This window comes from Taudactylus pleione, unplaced genomic scaffold (genome assembly GCF_031769625.1).
Source record: "Taudactylus pleione unplaced genomic scaffold, aTauple2 ptg000122l, whole genome shotgun sequence".
Classification (NCBI taxonomy): Eukaryota; Metazoa; Chordata; class Amphibia; order Anura; family Myobatrachidae; genus Taudactylus; species Taudactylus pleione.
Genome location: NW_028284524.1, coordinates 3,468,584 through 3,491,579, shown reverse-complemented (window position 1 = coordinate 3,491,579; position 22,996 = coordinate 3,468,584). Strand labels below are relative to the sequence as shown.

General features: G+C 43.7%; 1 protein-coding gene across 1 annotated transcript in view; it reads left to right on the top strand.

Moving 5' to 3' along the window:
- ACMSD (aminocarboxymuconate semialdehyde decarboxylase) overlaps positions 1-22,996 on the top strand; it is a 144,766-nt gene that overhangs the window by 119,914 nt on the left and 1,856 nt on the right. Inside the window, exon 9 of the mRNA XM_088472397.1 lies at positions 21,570-21,668. Coding sequence (XP_088328523.1) covers positions 21,570-21,668 — 99 coding nt within the window. The remainder of the gene's footprint in view (positions 1-21,569; positions 21,669-22,996) is intronic.

Below are 22,996 nucleotides of genomic sequence, written 5' to 3'. Positions count from 1 at the left end.
CCAATCAGATTCTAGCTATATCTTCTACAACAGGGGTCACAGAACTTTATTACCTTTTACCCAAAAATATATTTAGATACGCCGACGTTACCCCCTTGATTTGAATGGAAATAAATCATATAGTAGTGCCCCCATATAATGCCCCTGTAGTAGTGCCCCTATATAATGCCCCTGTAGTAGTGCCCCCATAGTTATGCCCCTGTAGTAGTGCCCCCATATAATGCCCCTGTAGTAGTGCCCCCATATAATGCCGCTGTAGTAGTGCCCCATATAATGCCCCTGTATTAGTGCCCCCATATAGTGCCCCTGTAGTAGTGCTCCCATATATTGCCCCTGTAGTAGTGCCCCCATATAATGCCCCTGTAGTGCCGCTTGTACAAAAAAAACAAAAAAATACCACTTACCTTAATTCCCGCTCCTGCATCCGCCGCAATCCTGTCCGCCCAGCTGCTCCTCGGAACTATGGGAGAGACGTCATGATGTGTCTCCCATAGTGCGCATGGAGAGAGGCGGAAGCTGGAGTTCAGAAAAGAACTCCAGCCTCCGGCTAACGCGGCGCTGCAGGGAAGGAGCCAGGCGCCCGCTGGTAATAACATCTCAGCGGGCGTCCAGCTTAGAGCCTCCCTGAAGCACAGCCGGGCATGCATATGAATCATTCTATATTATAGAATGATTCATATGCATGCCCGGCTGTCCATCCATTACCCCCAGGAATTAAATTTTTACCCCATGTCGGGTAATTTACCCCTGTTCCCCGACCACTGTCAGGTAGAATCTGATTGGTTGCTATGGGCAACATTACTTCTAAACACCCACACTTTAGTATAAATTTCCCCTTAGAGTTAATTGTTTTGCGTAGATTACATATATATGATAATGACTCAAACTAATATAATATGAACTTTACTGGGCATATTAAACCAGAAGAGAACAGGAAATTTACTAACAATATTTTGCAAATCCTCTTAATTGGAGTCATATTGTTTTAAATGTTTTTTACTAAAGAAAATTAAGTTTTAGTGGTAGACAATATCAGTGAATACAAGCACTCTTATATTGTATCATGTCTCAGCCAGCAGAAATGTTCCAGAACATCTCCCTCCTACATGTACATGCCCTGAATAGATACATCATTGTGACAAGGCTGCTACCATCTCTGTGATTATTTCATTCTACTACAAATTCAGCTATATAGATAGGAAGTATGCTGTAAAAACTGTTATGGCTTTGTAAAGTATTTCACATGTTTGGATAGGATGGAACTAGGGCCTTTATTCCAGTCCAGTCTTTTTTCTTCAACTTTTTTTATTTGTAGTCAGAGTTCGTCATTTATGTTTCATTTTTGTTTTACAGATAATTTCTGTAATAACTATATGTCACATTTCACAGTAATAGACTGTATAGATAGGAAGTATGCTGTAAAAACTGTTATGGCTTTGTAAAGTATTTCACATGTTTGGATAGGATGGAACTAGGGCCTTTATTCCAGTCCAGTCTTTTTTCTTCAACTTTTTTTATTTGTAGTCAGAGTTCGTCATTTATGTTTCATTTTTGTTTTACAGATAATTTCTGTAATAACTATATGTCACATTTCACAGTAATAGACTGGATTGGCTGGTGCCAACTTAAGCTGGCCATCCACTATACAATTTTGTGTAAGATATCTGTCCAATCTGGCTGGTTGGAATGAAAATTGGAATAAAAACCTGGTAATGTATGGGAGCAAATGACAATCGTCCATTTGCTCACAAACACTGGAAAATAGCCAAAAATGGTTGTTCAGAGAAATTGGTTAAAACAGACAAATGTAACCAAGTTTAAAAAAAATGTTGTCCTTTTTTCAGTGTTTAAAACCATATGATCGACTGTCATTTGCTCCCATACCATGTTTTCATTCCAACCAGCCAGATTGGACAGATATCTGACAGAAAATTGTATAGTGGATGGCCAGTTTAGGATTGACACTACCCAGGATAGAGACAGAGATCAGGTATGCAGTCACCATGTCGACATTCACTACAGTATGTCCACATTCATAAGGTCAACACCAAAATGATGAATGATGCCAGGATGGTTAAAATGTTAACATCTAATATGTCGACATCTGCAAAATTTCAACATGGAGAAAATTTTGACAATAGATATGTAAGGAATAGGGTTAGCATTAGGGTTAGGATTAGCAATAGGCTTGGGGATTAGCATTATGGTTAGGATTACATTTACAATTGTCACCATGTCAACATTTCGCCAGTGTTCACACGCTGCATATTGACATTATTATGCTGTTGACAATATATATGTTAACATGGTGACAGTTGACATCATATACCAAACCCACGGGTCACCAGCCTGTGTTCCCAATGTGAAAGATTGGTGCTAATAGTAAGGTATGGTCAAACCAGCTGTTTTCTGGTACACAGAGCTGATGAGGATAAGTCTAAGGATGAAAAGGAATAAATAGGCATGAAGTAGCCTGGGTCAAAAACATCGGCAGCCACACCAACTGACAGTGATTCCTGGTCGGTGATGTTTGGCAGTGTTTGGAAGGGCAGTTAGTGTGGCTTCCCTATTTGAATTTTGGACTGTGCTGCAGCCGCCACTGGTCAAAAACAATTAGACACCATGTAAGATACAAATTCAGGAAGCAGGTATGGAAATGCTGGAGATCAGGGAAGAAAGACCCAATTCTCTGGGAATCTCCTGAAACCAGAAAGAGGCTTTGATAGGCTGGGTGTATAAAGTTTGCGCCTCTGATGTAAGCAGTCACATGACCACAACTACAAGGATATATTATTATCATTTATTTATATGGTGCCACAAGTGTTCAGCAGCGCCTTACAAAGCACATAAATAGGTAGCCAGCGACTTTTAGTACAATACAATACAATGCAGGACAAGGACATGGATAATATACGTTGCTACATTAGTGACCATAACACCCAAATTAGCAACAGAGCATAAGCAACCAAGTGTTAGGTGCCCTAGTGTGGAGTAAGAAGTAGATGAAAGTAAAGTAAGGAGAAGCACAAGAGGTTAGAGGCCCTGCTCGTAAGAACTTAGATGCCACACACCCGCTGCTATAGAAAAGTGTGAGAGGATGACACCTTACAGCCCGTTGAATCAAGCAGGGGAGCCCATTAATAACAACATGGCTGTCACTGTTTGTAACACATTATTGCACAGTTATAGTGTAAGCTACTTTTATTAATCTGTATCATTAAGCTACACCTATTCCCTCCTTCCAAGAAAAATCCCCCCATTATCCACTGCCTCCCTTGGTACAGGATAACTGTGCACAATGATAATGCCAGGCTTAGTGGTAATACCAGCCATAATGGCAGTGCCAGCCATGGCTCAACTTAAGTCAGAGGTTCCCAAACGCCGCCATTACATTCCAGGTTTTAATGATATCCATGCTTGAGCCCAGATGGTTAAATCAAACTGACTGAGGTATTAATTAAGTCACCTGTGCTCAAGCATGGATATCCTTAAAACCTGGACTGTAATGGTGGAGTTAGGAAACCTCTGACTTAAGTCCATCTTGTACCTACACTATGAAATTTGGATCCTCATACATTCTCTTTCATGGTTCTTTCTCTAGCACAACCAAAATTTGTTCTTGTTCATTATACAGTAGATCCACTTGAAAAGATATTTCCCCAAATACCTGGATTTGATGATGGCATATTCCACTATTGGAGGAGGCATCTTTTCCATGAACTCATATTATCAATATACTAATTCAGTAACCCTGGACTATGGCCCCTTTAGGTTATTCTGTAGAATAGCCTAAAGGGGCCTATCCACTAGGCGACCTGAAAGACTGAATGACCAGCTTTCATACCTTCAGGTCGCCGAGGTGCGGTGCCCGCACTGAACGGCGTTCACTGAAAGTCATTCAGTGCAGGAGTCCAAACTCCATCTCTGAACATGCCAAGCCTGACGATCATCGTCAGGTTGACGGGCATGTTCCGTAGATAGTCGGGGTCGGCAAGGACCCAGCATGCACGCGCATCGCTGGTCCTTGCCGGCTATCCATTACACGACTTTGTGAACAATGCAACCAAAACCTCCTGATTTTGGTCGGATCGTTCTAAAAGTCGTGTAATGGATAGGCCCCTTTAAGCTTGTTGTCTAACTCCTTTCATTCACTCTCTCGGATATACATACTAACAGGGCCGACCCAAGCTTAATATTTTTTAGTAAGCAAAAAAAGATTTTGGCACCCCTTAGTGGAATGAATCCTCATATTTATATGTTCTTAATGCATTTAATTTAAATTTGGGCCTGTAAATTAACTCTTGGTATGCATAACCAATATAAATATTTATATTTAAAATATCTAAACTCCTCACCTTCACATACAAGGCCCTCTCTAACTCTACTGCTCCCTACATCTCAAACCTCATTTCCTTACATACTCCCTCCCGCTCACTTCGGTCTGCCAATGACTGTTACCTCTCCTCCACCCTGGTTACTTCATCTCATGCACATATCCAAGATTTTGCTCGTGCAGCCCCCCCTTCACTGGAATGAGCTCCCTCGCTCGATCAGGCTCTCCCCGACCTTGCAGAGCTTCAAACGTGCACTGAAAACCCACCTGTTCATCAAAGCATACCCTTCCACCACATAACCGTCACCAAGTCTCTGTCCCTCCTGCCTCAGCCATCTCTACCTTGCGTACTTCCTGCACTCAGGTCCCCCTCTACACACTCATGCCTCATGTCATCTGTCAGTCTCCCCTCTCCCCTAGATTGTAAGCTCCTAGGAGCAGGGTCCTCCTCCCCACTGTCTCACAGCCTTCTTCTCTAGCACTTCTATGACAGCCTTCACCTTCCCAGCTGTATTGTGTATGGAGAATTGTGTTGCTAGTTGTTACATGTGCTCTGTTTATAAGTAGGTTACTGTATTGTAATGTTCTGTTTACCCTTTACTGTATGTACGGCGCTGCGGACCTCTTGTGGCGCCCTATAAATAAAATGTAATAATAATAATAATAGTTGTGTAGTTTGTAATAATTTAGCTCAAGGTGGAATAGTAATATCAATTTGAGTTCCCTTTTTAAAAGTGTTCTAATATGCATCAGATCATACAGAATCCTTAGTAATAAAACACATTGTCCCCTATAGGAAAAAATATATTAACCCAGATAGGAAAAAAAAACACATTGGCTCCCAATAGGAAAAAAGCAAACACATAGGTCCTCACAGGAAAAAATAAAACACATTAGCTCAGATATGAAACAAAACACACTAGCCCCAAAAGGAAAAAAACAAATATATTGGCCCCCACATGAAAATAATAAAACACATAGGCTTCACATGAAAAAACAAACAAACACATAGGCCCCGATACGAAAATAATGAAACAAATTAGTCCAGATAGGGAAAAAAAAACACATTGGCCCTGATAGGAAAAATAACAAACACATTGCCCCCCACAGGAAAATAATAAAACACAGGCCCCAATAGGATTCAAAACCACATACAGGCAGGGGTACATAGAGAGACATACACACACAAATACAGGCAGGGTTAGGTATATAGACACACACACATACAGACAGGGTTAAATATAGAAACTTATACACACATACAGGTAGGGTTACATATAGAGATAAACACACATACAGTCAAGGGTACACACACACACACCATGTGTTCCCCAGTAGTCCCACCCACTCTCACCTTGATGTTGAGCTTCCAGCAGTTCCCTCATCCTCCATGTTGCCTGAACTGAAGAGTTTGACAAGCCAGTGTAGCCCCGCCATCCCTGCTTGTGTTAGAGGAGCATGTGTGCTGGGTTCCTCCAATCAGAACTCAGCACTGGCTACTCTGGCTCCCGAGTGTCTCACCATAGAGAAGCAGCAGGAAGGAGCTGCTGTGAGTATGCCATGTCATTGTCCCCTTCCTGATGTGGCCCTGTATGAACTCTGTTCACATCTGTTCACAGTGCTAGAGTGTCACAGTGGTAGAGACTTGTTATGCCTACCACTATTAATGCATTAACCCTGTGTTTAGTGCTATAACTAATAAACCATCATACTGGTCAAGGACATATGTGTGGGTTAAAATCCATTTCACATTCTGCTGATACTTGCAGGAACAATATAGGTTTTACCAACAGATTAAGGGCCTGATGGTATTTGCGCTCGCTCGTTCAGAAAAAGGGGCCGGATATTTTAATAGAGCGCTCGCTCTTTGCGGTCTGTTGACGCCTCTATGTCTGAGCGAGCGAACGAAATATGCACTCGCTATTTTGTAAAGACGCCCCCTGGCCGTTCGCATCATACGTCTTCTCCGCTATTTATTAGATTAATCGAGTACATCGAAAGGCGTCTGAACTGCTCGCACTGCTTGTGGTTGGATTTTCCTACCGCAATCATGCGAACAGTTCAGGCTAAGAGACAACCAAGTGACGTGGCCGATGACGCGGCTTTGTTAATTATGCACACCCTTAAAACGCCCGTTTTGACCATTTGGCATGCCTGCGTTCGGATCTCCACTACCCGTTTTCAAGCACCTTCCCCTGTTACCACCCACAAACGCCTCATCCTGTCACTCAAATTAGCAGGCACTCGCTATTTTGCGAACACACGATTTCCGACCGCACTGACAGGTTGGCGCATGCGCATTACGACCCATACACATGCGCAGATGTGCGAACATCGCTCGGAGCGAACGAGCGGCCGCTTACGAGCGGCTCTGAATCAGGCCCAAAGTGCTATACCGCTATTTGTTGACATCACGAGAATTACACATTTACTTAATTAAAGCAAAAAGTGAAGTAGTAAACAAAATTGCATAATACAAGAGTTTGGTGGAGACTTAAACGGGTCAAAAACTGAAACTCTTGAGATCTGATAATAGTGGGGAATATGAGACCAACAGTCTAGCTCTCTTCTTGAAGAAATATGGCATACAGCAGCAAACCATTGCATACATACCACAACCGAATGATTTCAGCAAGCAGGCCAACCGCACAATCGTGGAGAAAGCGCGAACTATGCTGAGTGATGCGGACCTAGAAGAGAGTTTTGGAACGGAAGCAGTGTCCACCGCAGTATATATAAAAAACTGTGTCTACAGTATCTGGAGGCGTGGTCTGGAAGAAAACCAAATATCAATTACATCACAAGTAAAAGGCTTAAGGTGCCCACACATATACCGATGTGCTCACGATACGATTTTATGGCCAATTTCCTCATGAACTTTCACGGGAGCTCCCTTGCCGTCGTGATCACGATTTTGGAAAAAAGACGCCCAATCTGTCTTACGATCTCACGATCTATCGGATCGTACGTATCGTGAGATTGGCCATAACAAATCGTGAGTTGAAAAAAAAAATAAAACAGGCTCTTGACTATTGGAGGGAAATTTAAATAGCCATAATAATGGGAGGGGCTAGCTAGGGAGTATAAACAGCAGGCGTCCTTTAAACTCTGTGTACATTCTGCTCTGCTACTAGATGAGGCTAGGTGTATTCCTGCTGAATCCTGTACTGTACTGTGCTCTTTGTATTTGGCTTGCCTTATACAAAGTTTATTCTACCTGCAAGTGTGTGCTACCTACCTGCATTCTATCCTGTTCCTGAATTCTGTACTGATGCCTCCCTATCAGTATAGAGTGTTGGTCGCTGAAGCTGGGGCCCGGGAGATTAGGAAGAGGGTCCAGCGAAGAAGGACGAGAGCATGCTGGACCAAGGAATGGCTGCTACAAAGGGATACCCGCTCTCACATGTACCTGCGCATGGATGACGCCAGCTTCCAAGAATTGCTGCATCTGGTGACCCCCCACATCAAGAGACAGGACACAAGGTGGCGGAGGGCAATCCCTGCTGAAGAGAGACTGGTGGCTACCCTGAGGCGGGCGGTGGCTGGGTCATGCATTTATTACCTGGGGGCACACATTGGTGGGCAGTGGGAGCTTAATGCATGACCCAGCCACCGCCCGCTTCAATACGGCGGGCGGTGGCTGGGTCATGCATTTATTATCTGGGGGCACACATTGGTGGGCAGTTGTAGCTTAATGCATGACCCAGCCACCGCCCGCTTCAATACGGCGGGCGGTGGCTGGGTCATGCATTTATTACCTGGGGGCACACTTTGGTGGGCAGTGGGAGCTTAATGCATGACCCAGCCACCGCCCGCTTCAATACGGCGGGCGGTGGCTGGGTCATGCATTTATTACCTGGGGCACACATTGGTGGGCAGTGGGAGCTTAATGCATGACCCAGCCACCGCCCGCCTCAATACGGCGGGCGGTGGCTGGGTCATGCATTTATTACCTGGGGGCACACATTGGTGGGCAGTGGGAGCTTAATGCATGATCCCGCCACCGCCCGCCTCAATACGGCGGGCGGTAGCTGAATCATGCATTTATTACCTGGGGGCACACATTGGGGGGCAGTGGGGAGCACATATTGATGGTCAGTGTGGTTGTATTTAAACTGTACCAATACTCACCAAAACTTGTCCAAAACAAGAATCCAGTGTGCAGGCTCCTCAATGTGCGACTGTCTTGCTCCATACACGATGCTGCACAAGATGGCGATGGGGCGTGTCCAGGCTTCTGTCAGTCAAATTCCGCATTGTGGGATGAATCGTACGATTCATCTTGAGGAAAAAAACCCTCACGATCGGCTTCCATCGTGTTCATGGTTGGCTAATCTGCCCTACAGCACGGCAGATCAGAAGATGCGATATACGTCAAGCGGGGACGCGCATCGGCATCGTGCTCGTGAGTATAAACTCACGATTTGTACTTTTTTTAGCCAATTTGTCGTCACGATTCGTCGAAATCGGCCAAATCGTGTAAAATGTCGCTGTGTGTGGGCACCTTTATAATTTCCAGGGATGTGGTGTTCTATGTAACAGCACCACCTAATGTGAAAATAGAACGAGAACTTCAGCAGAAGTTTATTACACTGGATATGCTGGCAACTTGTCTGTGTTTGAGACTGCTAATGTGGACAACCAATCACAGAGCAGTTCTGTGAGAAGCAACAAAGGAAAAATCGCTAGGAGATATTATGAGGATTTTGCAAATATTGTTTTCTGTGAACTGCAAAATATCCAAGAGGCAAAGTCAAGCAACGCCTGGGATAAATAGAATTCAGCAATAGATAAAGAGCTGCCATCATTGGATGATAACAATACATAGACAGTTGTTGACAGGCTGAGCCACCGTAAGACAGTCAGAAACAATGTTTTTTTTATAAAAAGTTAAATACAGACGGAACTACTGCCCATTATAAAGCTTGCCTATATGGAACCCCCTGAGCATTACAATGAGGACATTTTAAAAAAGTAATTGTATGGTCTAAAACAGAGTGGTCGTTGTTGGTACATTAAGCTAGATGCTGTACTTTAAGAGATGGACATTTGTGCATTCAGAGACTGATCACGGTCTGTACCATAAGACAATTCAGCAAAAATTGTTCATTATGGTTGTAAATGTGGATGATTTGTTGCTAGCAGGTCAGGAGAACCACATACCAAGTGTCAAGCACCTGTTGGAAGAAAAATTAAAGTTAAAAGACCTAAGGCCTGCACATCACTTGTTAGGCTCAAGGCATACTTGCCGACCAGCCAGGTCTGCACTGTGCTGGCTCAGCGGAGGGCGGGTCTGGGGGCGGAGGAGTGCAGGGCTCGGCTGAGGAGGGTGTGTCTGGGGACGTGACATCCATATCACGTCATCGTAGCCCTGCCACCCGCTATGTAATGCCGAGATTACCGGCATTGTGTAGCGGGGGTGGAGCCATGATGATGCGATTCAACAATAATTGCGTCATTGGCTGTGTGTGCTGCTCACTTCACCGGGGAAGTGAATGATCAGAGCCAGGTGGCCCCAGCCCCTGGGATACAAGTCCGACCTTTCCTGGTGGCCGAGAGCGCCACAGGGGAGGGTAGGCAAGTATAGCTTTACATAACTTCAGTACTGGAACTGTCATAATCGATCAACAAGGATATAATTAAGCAATACCTACCAAGTATGCAATGACAGAAGCAAAACCAATCAGAACTCCCATTGACACGCACAAAAATCAGCCATGTCACCAAAAAGCGAGGCAGAGATAGAATTTAAGAATGTTCCTTTTCAGAGTGCTATTGGTTGTTTAATGTATGCAAGCATTGGGACTCGTACAGACATCACACATGCTGTGAGCTAGGTGAGCCAATTTGCAATTAATTAATCCTGGAAAACAACACTGGATTGCAGTTAAAATAATCCTGAGATATTTAAAGTGCGTTCCTTAAAATTTAATTTTAAGTCTGAAAAAAACTTTCTGTGATTCCGACTGGGGATCAGATTAGGATGACCATAGTCCTAATAGGAGATACCTATTTGTACTAGCAGGTACAGGTAAAATACATGAGGCTAAATACATGGCACCTACAGAGCAGCCAAGAAAGCCCTATAGTTAAAAGTGAATTTGTGTGAGTTAAGTCTTCTTTGCCGAGATGAGTCTACCAGCATTGCGTGTGACAACAAGGGTGCGATTGACTTGTCCTCTAGTACCAAGGACCATAGACGGTCCAAAAAAATTTATTTATTTTTTTTAATCGATGATTAGATTTATAGAAATAAACAACAAAACAGTATGACATCTCAATAGATATAAAATCTAGATAAAGAGAAAACATATATGAACATATTGAGCAATAGAAAAAATCACATTGAAAGAAAAAAAATAAACACAATAAGCGACATAATAAAGATTCCTCAACAATATAATAGTTGAAAGGGACAGCATCATAAATATCACTGAAAATACTGAAAATAAATTTGATAAAAAATAAAGTGTAACAGTTGGATATTTCAGGAAAAAGGAAGAGAGAGAAGATGGGGAAGGAAAGGAGGGAGTATAAGCGAGCCAGGAGGACACACAGAAAAGTAAGCAGGAGTGAAATTATAGACCACAGTTCACATGAGACCAGGGGCGCCGAGAGGGGGGGAGCGGGTACAGATTACCCGGGCCCGCGTTTCCTTCGCGGCACTGCAAAGCTTTTTTTTTTCCGGGAAGGTGGCGTGGCCACGCCTCCCACGATTAGGTCACGCCCCCTGTTACCCGGGCCCACCGTGGCTCTTGGCGGGCCTGCATGAGACCGGGAAGGGTAACCGCTTGAGCGGAGTACCAGGAAGACCAAATTAAATGAAACTTTTCCACTGTATTCAAAAGACTAGTAGTGTACTCCATATTAGATATAAACCAGATTCTATTCAGGAGTTCTTGACGTTTTTTTCCAATTATGTGCCAATTGATATTTGGCTGCACAGGAGATGTGAAGGATCAATTTGTTGGTGTTTTTGGAAGCCTGGTCAACTGGGGCACAAAGTAATAAGTTGGTAGGGGAGAGAGAGAAAGGTAGGGTCACAACTAACGATATAAGGGAGCGGACCATGTTCCAGAATGGAATAATTTTTGGGCAGGTCCATAAAGTATGATAAAATGTGCCAGTTTGGCCACAATGTCTCCAACACAGGTCAGAAGTATTAGAAAACATTTGATGAAGGCGTTCTGGAACCACATACCATCTAGTGAAAACTTTATATGAATTTTCTCGGATAGCCACACTGAGAGAATATTTAGAAATAGCGAGACGTATTGTTTCCCAAGTATCGTCGCCTAATGGATGTCCCAAGTCTGCTTCCCATGCTAGTTCGTGTATAGTGAGGGGGACTCCAATGTCAAAATAGAATGGTAAAGAAAGGATATAGTACCCCTATCAGCAGGTCTATATATGCAAAGTCTTATAGGAGGAGTTCGAGGCGGGAGAGCTGAAAACGATGAGGTGACAAAATGGCGAATTTGTAAATATTGGTAGTGAGAGGAACCGGGGATGCCATGTGTCCAAAAACATTTTTTATAAGGCACCACTTCATACTTGAATTAGAGGAGAAAAGGTCTATCAGTGTAATCTATGCAGCAAGCGAAGATAGTGCCGCTGATATGTCAATGAAGGGACTGATGTCACAATTACTAAAGGGCCTATTCATCATAGGGGTACGATAATTAAGTATCCAATTCGACTGAGGTCATGAATGCGTATAGCCACAGGTCACTCACAGTGGAGGAGGCAGAGATTCCACTTTGCAACCCCTGAACCTCTTTCCTATTGGAAGTAGCAGGGCACCGGGAATCAGCGCCATTTGAAGATGGCGTTGATTCTCGCAAGCAAACTTCGAAAACTTTAAGTTTTTAGGAGCTTGCTGAATATTAGGCCTCCATATGGGGCCCCTAATAATCAATGGGACCATTAGTTAAGCATGGTGGAACTAGCGTTTCCAGATGTGTAACGGGCCCATTAGTGAAAATGAATAGGCTTCTAATTGTGTTCCTGAGAAAACGTGGACTGAAATATATTTAAACGTGGATATCTTTCACTGTTTATCGTTTCATTCATTAACCCCATGTTTTTGGTTACAGGAGGACTTCACTGAAAAATTTCTAGATAAAATGTGCAATATTTATGTGTAACTGGAGACAGCCCTGATCAAGGAGAAAGGGGAGTGTCGGAGTGGGAAGTGCTCCGGTGCTATCTACTCCCAAATAATGCTGGGGTGACTTTATGAGAGATTGTTCGCAACACTACCACAATGACGGCACAAATCTCCCATCAGAGTCTTGTTATTATTGCCTACTACTATGACCACATTGTTTACCGCTGTTACTAATAAACCATCATACTGGTTAAGTATGCCTGATTAGCCATCATACCAGAGCCGGATTTAGACCTCATGGGGCCCTAGGCAAGGTACTAGTTTGGGGCCCCCTCCCTCAAACAATCCATACCACTATTTGTGAGCTAATGATTCATGCCCTTACCTAATTTTTTTAGCTTTTCCTCCTTATATTAAACTTTTTAAAGATTTAAACATTACGGACATCAAAACATTATATAATATGTGTGTGTGTGTGATATATATATATATATATATATATATATATATACACAATGTAAAAACTGTGCATATATCCAGTAGGTGTCACTAGGTCAAGTCTTGACCTAGTGATACCTACTGGATATACACGGTCTTTACAATGTCACTAGATGAGAGAAAAAAGCAAAAACATATATATATATAATTATTCCCAGTGAGATATACGCATATATATAATTATATATATATATATATATATATATATATATACATAGTTGTGTGGTCCAGCTCTCCTAAACGAACATCTAAGTGGCAGGATGCGCATGTTACTCACAAATACAGACGGATGGTGCTGCACTCCATACACTTAATGGATTCTATTAAGCACATGAAGTGCTGCACCATCCGTCTGTATATAAATATATATACATGCATATATACACACACATATATATATACACATATACATACAGTAAATATATATATATATATATATATATACATAACACATACAGTACACATATATATATATATACATAATACATACAGTACACATATACATATATGCATATACATTCAAACAGTACACATATACATGTGTATACATACAGTACACACATATATATATATATATATATATATATATACACACATAAATATATATATATATACACATACAGTGCACATTAATATAGATATATACTAGGGGTGTGCACCGGCCACTTTTCGTGTTTTGGTTTTGGATCTGGATCTTTCTTCGTGTTTTGGATCTGGATTGGTTTTGCCAAAACCACCCTTCCGTGTTTTGGGTTCTGGGTTTTGTGTTTTGGATCTGTATTTTTTTGAAAAAAAGCATAAAAACAGCTAAAATCACAGAATTTGTGGGTTTTTCTGCTCCTATGCTATTATTAACCTCAATAACCTTAATTTCCACTCATTTCCAGTCTATTCTGAACACCTCACACCTCACAATAGTGTTTTTATGTCCAAAAGGTTGCACCGAGGTAGCTGGATGACTATGCTAAGAGATACGAGTGGGCGGCACAAACACGTGGTCCATCTAGGAGTGACACTGCAGTGGCAGACAGGATGGCAGTTTGAAAAACTAGGCCCCAAACTATACATAATGCAAAGAAAAAAAAGAGGTGCAAGATGGAATTGTCCTTGGGCCCTTCCACCCACCCTTATGTTGTATAAACAGGACATGCACACTTTAACAAACCAAACATTTCAGCGCCAGGGTCTGCCACACGACTGTGGCTGAAATGATTGGTTCGTTTGGGCCCCCACAAAACAAGCTGGCAATTAATCTGTCCCTGCACAAACTGGCTCTACGGAGGCAAGATGTCGTCCTCATCCTCCTCATCCACCGATTCCTCACCCTCTTCAGTGTTGTGTACATCCTCATCCTCACAGAGTATTAATTCGTCCCCGCTGGAATCCACAACCACAGGTCCCTCTGTACGTTCTGGAGGCTGGTCTCCCTGGAAGAGTTGATAATTCATTTTATGAACATCATCTTCTCCACATTTTGTGGAAGCAACCTCCTACGCCTTTCGCTGACAAGGTTCCCGGCTGCACTAAACACTCTTTCGGAGTACACACTGGAGGGGGGGCAACTCAGGTAAAATAGAGCCAGTTTGTACAGGGACCTCCAAATTGCTTCTTTTTCCTGCCAGTACAGGTACGGACTGTCTGACATGCCTACTTGGATGCTGTCACCGATGTAATCCTTTAACAGACAGACGCACGCTTGTCGCTGCTGCTTTGAGGATGCAAGTGCGGCTACAGCCCACACAATTCACAAAGACAGAAAAAAAAAGAATATTTTTATTGTTTGTGGAGCGCACTTTGAGGGTTACACCACCCTTTAACAGACAGACGCACGCTTGTCGCTGCTGCTTTGAGGATGCAAGTGCGGCTACAGCCCACACAATTCACAAAGACAGAAAAAAGAAGAAGAACATTTTTATTGTTTGTGTAGCACACTTTGAGGGTGTCACCACCCTTTAACAGACAGACGCACGCTTGTCGCTGCTGCTTTGAGGATGCAAGTGCGGCTACAGCCCACACAATTCACAAAGACAGAAAAAAAAAGAATATTTTTATTGTTTGTGTAGCACACTTTGAGGGTGTCACCACCCTTTAACAGACAGACGCACGCTTGTCGCTGCTGCTTTAAGGATGCAGGTGCAGCTACAGCCCACACATTTCACAAAGACAGAAAAAAGAAGAATATTTTTATTGCTTGTGTAGCACACTTTGAGGGTGTCACCACCCTTTAACAGACAGATGCACGCTTGTCGCTGCTGCTTTGAGGATGCAGGTGGAATCTAGACGGGATTTGGAACCGGGGACACACTACCTCCATCAATTGTCTAAATCCCACTGCACTAATGGCGGATACCGGACGCACATCTAACACCAACATAGCAGTCAAGGCCTCAGTTATACGTTTTGCTTCAGGATGACTGCTGTCGTACTTCATCCTCATCGCTAGGGACTGTTGGAGGGTCAATTGTTTAGTAAAAGTAGTGATGTTCCTACTTCCTCTCTGGGATGATGAACAACTCCCAGCAGCAGCAACAGCACTAGGAGGAAGTGGTTCTTGATCTTTCCCTATTTTATTTTTATCGGAGAAAGTTTGGTCCTCCATTTATGTTATATTGATATATACATGTGGCTAAAGCGCACACAAACACAGAAAATATTTTTTTATTTTTGCTGAAGAGTAGTGCACTTTGTGGGTTACACCACCCTTTAAGAAATGAGCCAGCCGGCTCTTTACTTATGGGACACAGGCGCACGCTTGGCGCTGCTCTTTTGTTGATGCACGTGCAGCCACAGTGCACACAAGTCACAAACACAGAAAATAATTTTTTTTTAGGTTTGGACTGGAGTGTACTTTGGGGGTTACAGCACCCTTTAACGGTCAAGCCAGCCGGCCCTTTACTTATGACACAGGCGCACGCTTGGCACTACTTTGTTGATGCACGTGCGGCTACTGCGCACACAATTCACAAACACAGAAAATAATTTTTCTTTTGGTTTGGACTGGAGTGTACTTTGGGGGTTACAGCACCCTTTAACGGTCAAGCCAGCCGGCCCTTTACTTATGACACAGGCGCACGCTTGGCACTACTTTGTTGATGCACGTGCGGCTACTGCGCACACAATTCACAAACACAGAAAATATTTTTTTTTCTGGTTTGGACTGGAGTGTACTTTGGGGGTTACAGCACCCTTTAACGGTCAAGCCAGCCGGCCCTTTACTTATGACACAGGCGCACACTTGGCACTACTTTGTTGATGCACGTACGGCTACTGCGCACACAATTCACAAACACAGAAAATATATAATTTTTTTAGCACTTGGGGGGAGCACCCCTGATGGACAGAGCACCCCCTGGACAACACTACAGCACCCCTTTAGGACTGGGACACTGCACAGGACTTTGGAGTGGACACAGCCCCTATGGAGAACTGACAGCACAGTCCAGCCAGCCCCTATGGACTTTGAAGTAGTGGACACAGCCCCTATTAACAACAGCAGCACAGCACAACACAGCCAGCCCCTATGGACTTTGAAGTAGTGGACAACAGCAGCACTACACTACACTACACTACACAGCCCAGCCAGCCCTAACTCCCACCCTCCCTCTTCACTGTCCATAGCCGAGTGAGAAAATGGCGCCGACGCGGGTACCTTATATAGGATCCAAAGCCCGCGAGACTCGGAAGGCGGGATGATGACGTTTTGCCTCGATTTCAGATCCGAGTCAGGCGGGAAAAGTCGAGCCTGACTCGGATCGGACTCGGATCGGGGGGGCTCGGGGGGGTTCGGATTTCAGAAATCCGAACCCGCTCACCCCTAATATATACATACAGTACACACACATATATATATATATATATATATACAGTACATATATATATACATAATACATACAGTACACATATATATACATAATACATACAGTACACACATATATATATATATATACATAATACATACAGTACACGTATACATATATGCATATACATACATACAGTACACATATATATATATTTATGTATATATATATACATACAGTGCACATTAATATAGGTATATACATACAGTACACACATATATATATATATATATATACACATGCAGTACATATATACTGTATATGTAATACAATTCCCTATCTGCCTGGCCTTGGGTGCTCCACTGCTGCTGTTTGCTGCTGGTGGACGGCGGAGGGCCTGGAAGGCTGACAGAGTGGCTGCTGGGGCGGGTCACAGCGGGGCTAGCTGGATGAGGATGGATCAGCTGGGAGGGACAGGGCGGCGGGTCTCTGGTGAGTTAACATGTGCAGTGTGCACACACACCATTCCTTCTTGCCGCGTGCAGGCGGCAGCGGACACACAGGCTTCCTCTCCGACAGCCGCGCGGGACTCTCTGGGAGTGGAGGCGGGACCGCGTTACCTCATGACGTCACGCGGTACTCGCGCAGTGCTCCTCTGGGAGCGCTGTGATCGGGGATATCTTCAGGCAAAGGGGCCCGTCCACGGGCCCCTTGGGTCCCGCCGGGCCCTAGGCGTGCGCCTAGGATGGACAGCGTGAAATCCGGCCCTGCATCATACAGTAACAACTGCTTGGTGTTTTAGGAAGCTACAAATCCTACTGTCCATATTAACTGTTAGTTATGTATCTGTCAGCATATAATTACTGTGTTGCAACAAGAGACTAGAATAAATCTTATCGGAAATTATTTATAAAGTCGCTCAATCAGTCTTCCAAATTTCTGTCGTTGATGCTGATTAATGAATATAGTTAAAAGTCTTTAAAGAATTTATTGCTAGGAATGAATGTTTGATTTAATGTGCCATATTCTAAAGTGCCTACACACTTGGCGATCTGCACACGATCCCACGATGTATAGGATTTCCCTTGAAGCTCCCTTCCAGCAGCTCTGCACACGATTTGGTGTTTAACCATTTAACTGACTAATTTTTTTTCCAAAAACCGCTCCGAAATTGTCGGGTTTTTTTATGATTGAATTAGGTCAAGAACATCTTTTTAAAACTATTTCAACGCAATTTTTTTTTTTAAACACCATATACCATAAAAATTTCAATTTTTATGGTATACTGTAGTTCTGGTCATTGACAGCTGTACCATCGATGGCCGATAGATTCAACCATCGATAGAAACAATCTATTGTTTGACATCGGTTGGGGTTCCACACACACTATGAATATATATATATATATATGCGCGCATACACATGTATATATATATATATATATATATACATACTGTATATACACAGTATATGTATATATCCATGTGTATAGATCACACGTGTGTATGGGTGTGTGTATATATATATATATATATACACACACACACATTTTATATATATATATATATACACACACATATATATAGTGCGTATATGTATGTATATATATATATATACACATACATCTAGGGCTTTGCTGTTTATATACAGTCAGGTCCATACATATTGGGACATTGACAGAATTTTCATATTTTGTCCTCTATTCACCACCATAATGGCTTTGAAATGAAAAAAAAAGATGTGCTTTAACTGCAGACTTTCAGATTTCATTTGAGGGTAATTACATCCAAATCGGGTGAACGGTGTAGGAATTACAACAGTTTCAATATGTGCCTCCCACTTTTTAAGGGGCCAAAAGTAATGGGACTATCAACTCAAAAGCTATTTCATGGACAGGTGTGAGCTATTCCCTCGTTATTTCATTATCAATTAAGCAGGCAAAAGGTCTGGAGTTGATTCTAGGTGTGACAATTGCATTTGGAATCAGTTGCTGTCAACTCTCAATATGATATCCAAAGAGCTGTCACTATCAGTGAAGCAAGCCATCATTAGTCTGAAAAATCAAAACAAACCCATCAGAGAGATAGCAAAAACATTAGGTGTGGCCAAATCAACTGTTTGGAACATTCTTAAAAAGAGAGAACGCACCGGAGAGCTCAGCAACACCAAAAGAACCGGAAGACCACGGAAAGCAACTGTGGTGGATGACAAAAGAATTATTTCCCTTGTGAAGAAAAACCTCTTCACAACAGTTAGCCAAATCAAGAACACTCTCCAGGAGGTAGATGTATATGTGTCAAAGTCAACAATCAAGAGAAGACTTCACAAGAGTGAATATAGAGGGTTCACCACAAGATGCAAACCATTGGTGAGCCACAAAAACAGGAAGACCAGATTAGAGTTTGCCAAACAACATCTAAAAAAGCCATTACAGTTCTGGAACAACATCCTATCGACAGATGAGACAAAGATCAACTTGTACCAGAGTGATGGGAAGAGAAGAGAAGGAAAGGAACTGCTCATGATCCAAAACATACCACCTCATCAGTGAAGCATGGTGGTGGTAGTGTCATGGCGTGGGCATGTATGGCTGCCAATGGAACTGGTTCCCTTGTATTTATTGATGATGTGACTGCTGACAAAAGCAGCAGAATGAATTCTGAAGTGTTTCGGGCAATATTATATGCTCATATTCAGTCAAATGCTTCAGAACTCATTGGACAGTGCTTCACAGTGCAGATGGACAATGACCCGAAGCATACTGCAAAAGCAACCAAAGAGTTTTTTAAGGCTAAAAAGTGGAATGTTATGCAATGGCCAAGTCAATCCCCTGACCTGAATCCGATTGAGCATGCATTTCACTTGATGAAGACAAAACTGAAGGGAAAATGCCCCAAGAACAAGCAGGAACTGAAGACATTTGCAGTAGAGGCCTGGCAGAGCATCACCAGGGATGAAACCCAGCGTCTGGTGATGTCTATGCGTTCCAGACTTCATGCTGTAATTGCCTGCAAAGGATTTGCAACAAAGTATTAAAAAGTGAAAGTTAGATTTAGGATTGTTTAGTTTGTCCCATTACTTTTGGCCCCTTAAAAAGTGGGAGGCACATATAGAAACCATTGTAATTCCTACACCGTTCACCTGATTTGGATGTAACTACCCTCAAATTAAATCTGAAAGTCTGCAGTTAAAGCACATCTTGTTTGTTTCATTTCAGAGCCATTGTGGTGGTGAATAGAGGCCAAAATATGAAAATTCTGTTAATGTCCCAATATTTATGCACCTGACTGTATATATATATATATATATATATATGGGGTGGGGTTGCATAAATGGAGGAGGGAGAGAAGGGGTTGGCTCCTTGGCCAGCGGCTGCTCCCTCTACTATTTGCAGCCGCTGGGGAGCCGCTAACAGGGCGGTGGGGTGGAGAGAGAGAGAAGGACAGCGCTGATAGCACTGTCCTTCTCTGCCCGGCGGCTGCTCTGCCATCAGCTGCCGGGCTGCTGCTAGCTCCGGAGGTGGGAGAGAAGGACAACGCTATCAGCACTGCCTTCTCTGCCCTGTCGGCGGCTGCTCTCCAGAAGGGGAAGGGAGAGAAGGACAGCGCTATCAGCGCTGCCTTCTTTGCCCCAGTCAGCAGCCGCCGGGCTGCTGTCGGGGGTGGGTGCGCCTTCGTTGGGCTGTCCAATCACTGCTAGCAGTGATCGGCCAGCCCACGGGGAGGGACAGTGTGCAGAGGGACCAGGAGGTCCCTCTGTGATTGGCGGCTGCTAGAAAATAATTTTCCAGCAGCCGCCCACAGAGCTTTCTTGACTGGTCATATCAGATACGACCATGTCAGGGAAAGCCCAGTCTGGTATGGTCGTATCCAATACGACCATGCCAGGCAAGTGGTTAAAGTGTCCAATTTACAAACGATCTATCGTGCATCCAGACTTTTCCAGTGCATTGTGCCCCAGATTGGCAGATCTGCCCTACAGCACGGTAGATCTGACGATGCGATGTGCGACCAGCGGGGACGCGCATCGCATCGTGATCGTGAGTGGGGACTCACGATTTGGGTATATTTTACATGATCTGTCCTTCCGATGCTTCGGAATCGGCCAGATCGGGTAAAATATCGCCAAGTGTGTAGGCACCTTAAGGGTCACTAACAATCAATTTATCCTAAATTTCTGTGATTTCAGTGATTAGGGTAGTTATCAAAGCTTGGAGAGAGATAAAATTGTGAGAGATAAAGTACCAACCAATCAGCTTCTAACTTACATTTTACAGGCTGCTTGAAAAATTACAGTTGGTACTTTATCTCTCACAATTTTTTCTCTCTCCATGTTTTGATAAATACCATGTGTAACCATTTTGTTGGCTAAAGCAACAGAAAAAATTGTTTACCATTTAAAGCAAAGCGTAAGACAGGACCTATGTAAAATTTGTCTGTAAATATAGGGCCTGATGCAAACGTGAACAAACGACTATTTACAGAACGAGATGTAGTTAATATGCTAGCAGACGGGATGCCAGCCGCCGATATACTGACGCCGGAATCCCGCCGCCCGGCAAAATACAACCGACGCTATCCCGAAGGAGATCAGGATACCGGTGTCGGCATCCCGAATATCAGAATCCAGATCTGTCAAATTGATGAACGACCCCATGGTTGTTGATGCGGCTGGTGAATGACATATAGTGCGTTCGTTCACCAGAATAGGTTTTGTCAAACGACCGCACAATATGTCATTCGTCGCATCGTGGGTCGGCCGGGTACACATATGAAAAACAAACTTGTAGGTTGTCTGAAAAACTATACAGATTTTTTTTTTCCATACATAGGACAAAGTGCTTTTGGGGACTGATTATCCCTTCCCACTAGGAGAGCACATCCCAGGACTCCTGATTGAATCAATGGAAGAATTTGATGAAAAACTAAAAGTATGGTTTAACATTTTTAATTGTTATCATTATTATTAGTATATGTCATTAAGCAAACAGTTTATAATGCACGGAATATATGGAAATTATATCAGAAAATATTGCTGTACTGAAAGATCCGTAGATGCGAGCTTCAGCAAAAAAAGACACACCTATATATATTTGTTTTTCTGCAGATTTCATATTTATCATGTGGATTTAAGCAGATTCAACTGGCTTGTATTTTCCACTACAGACATTTAAAGAATAATATTGTATCAGGACCCAAAATGCTAAAAGTTTGACATTTCTACTTAACTTAAATATGTAAATTAAGGGTTTGATTCACAACCAACTGCAACTACGATCGCAATAGCCCTAACGCACACAGGGCCTGATTCAGAGCCGGACGCTCTGGCCAGAGCGCTCGCTCTGAATCAGGGCCCTCTTACCTGAAAATGGAGTGGCCTCTTGGACGCTCGCATAGCTGTGGGTGACCACTCACAGCTTATGCGAGCGTCCATGATGATGGTCGCGATGGTCAAGACCATCGCGACCATCGGGCTTGCGACGAGACCCTGCGGTTTGTCCTGCTGCCGCAAGCCCAGGAGTGATTTTGGCTCTATCAGAGCCAAAATCACTCCCACTGACATCACTAGTGATGTCAGTGGGGCCGGACCCAGACGGTAGGCGTTCCCATGGGAACCCCTCCGTCTGGCAACCACGCCCCCGGCACGCCGACTAAAGGGGGCGTGCTGTCAGTCACCATCGACAGCATGCCCCCTTTAGTGTGAGACCCATAACGACGGCTTGGCCGTCGTTATTCGGGTCTCGCGCATGTGCACGATGGAGCTCCCTCCGTCGTACGCGGGTACCATCGACCTGCTTGCGAGCGTCCTGCGGTCGCGAGCGGGTCTGAATGAGACCCACAGTCTCACTGCGATAGTATGCTAATCCATTGCGATCGCAATGCCGCCGCAGGACTACAGAAGGATGCCCACTTTACCCTACACACATCCGTAATGTTTAGCTGCACTGTGAAAGCATTGGTACAATCGAGTACCATCACAGCCTCACGCACACTTGCACAAGCTCTGACCTTACTCAGAAATTGCTAACTTCAGCGCACGCTATGAGTGCTCAAGCTGCGTAAGGCATCGCAGTGGATAATTTATGCACGCCCCTGCAATGGTGTTCAAACGCACTGGCATGCCTGCCTCTCGCCAACCACCCCCCCTTCACCTCCCACAAACGTTGCTTTCTGTCAATCACTTTGCGATGGGTCTGTGTAGTCATTGCGATCGCAGTCCCGATCGCAGTGGCCGGTTCGCACACTGCAATGCAAATGC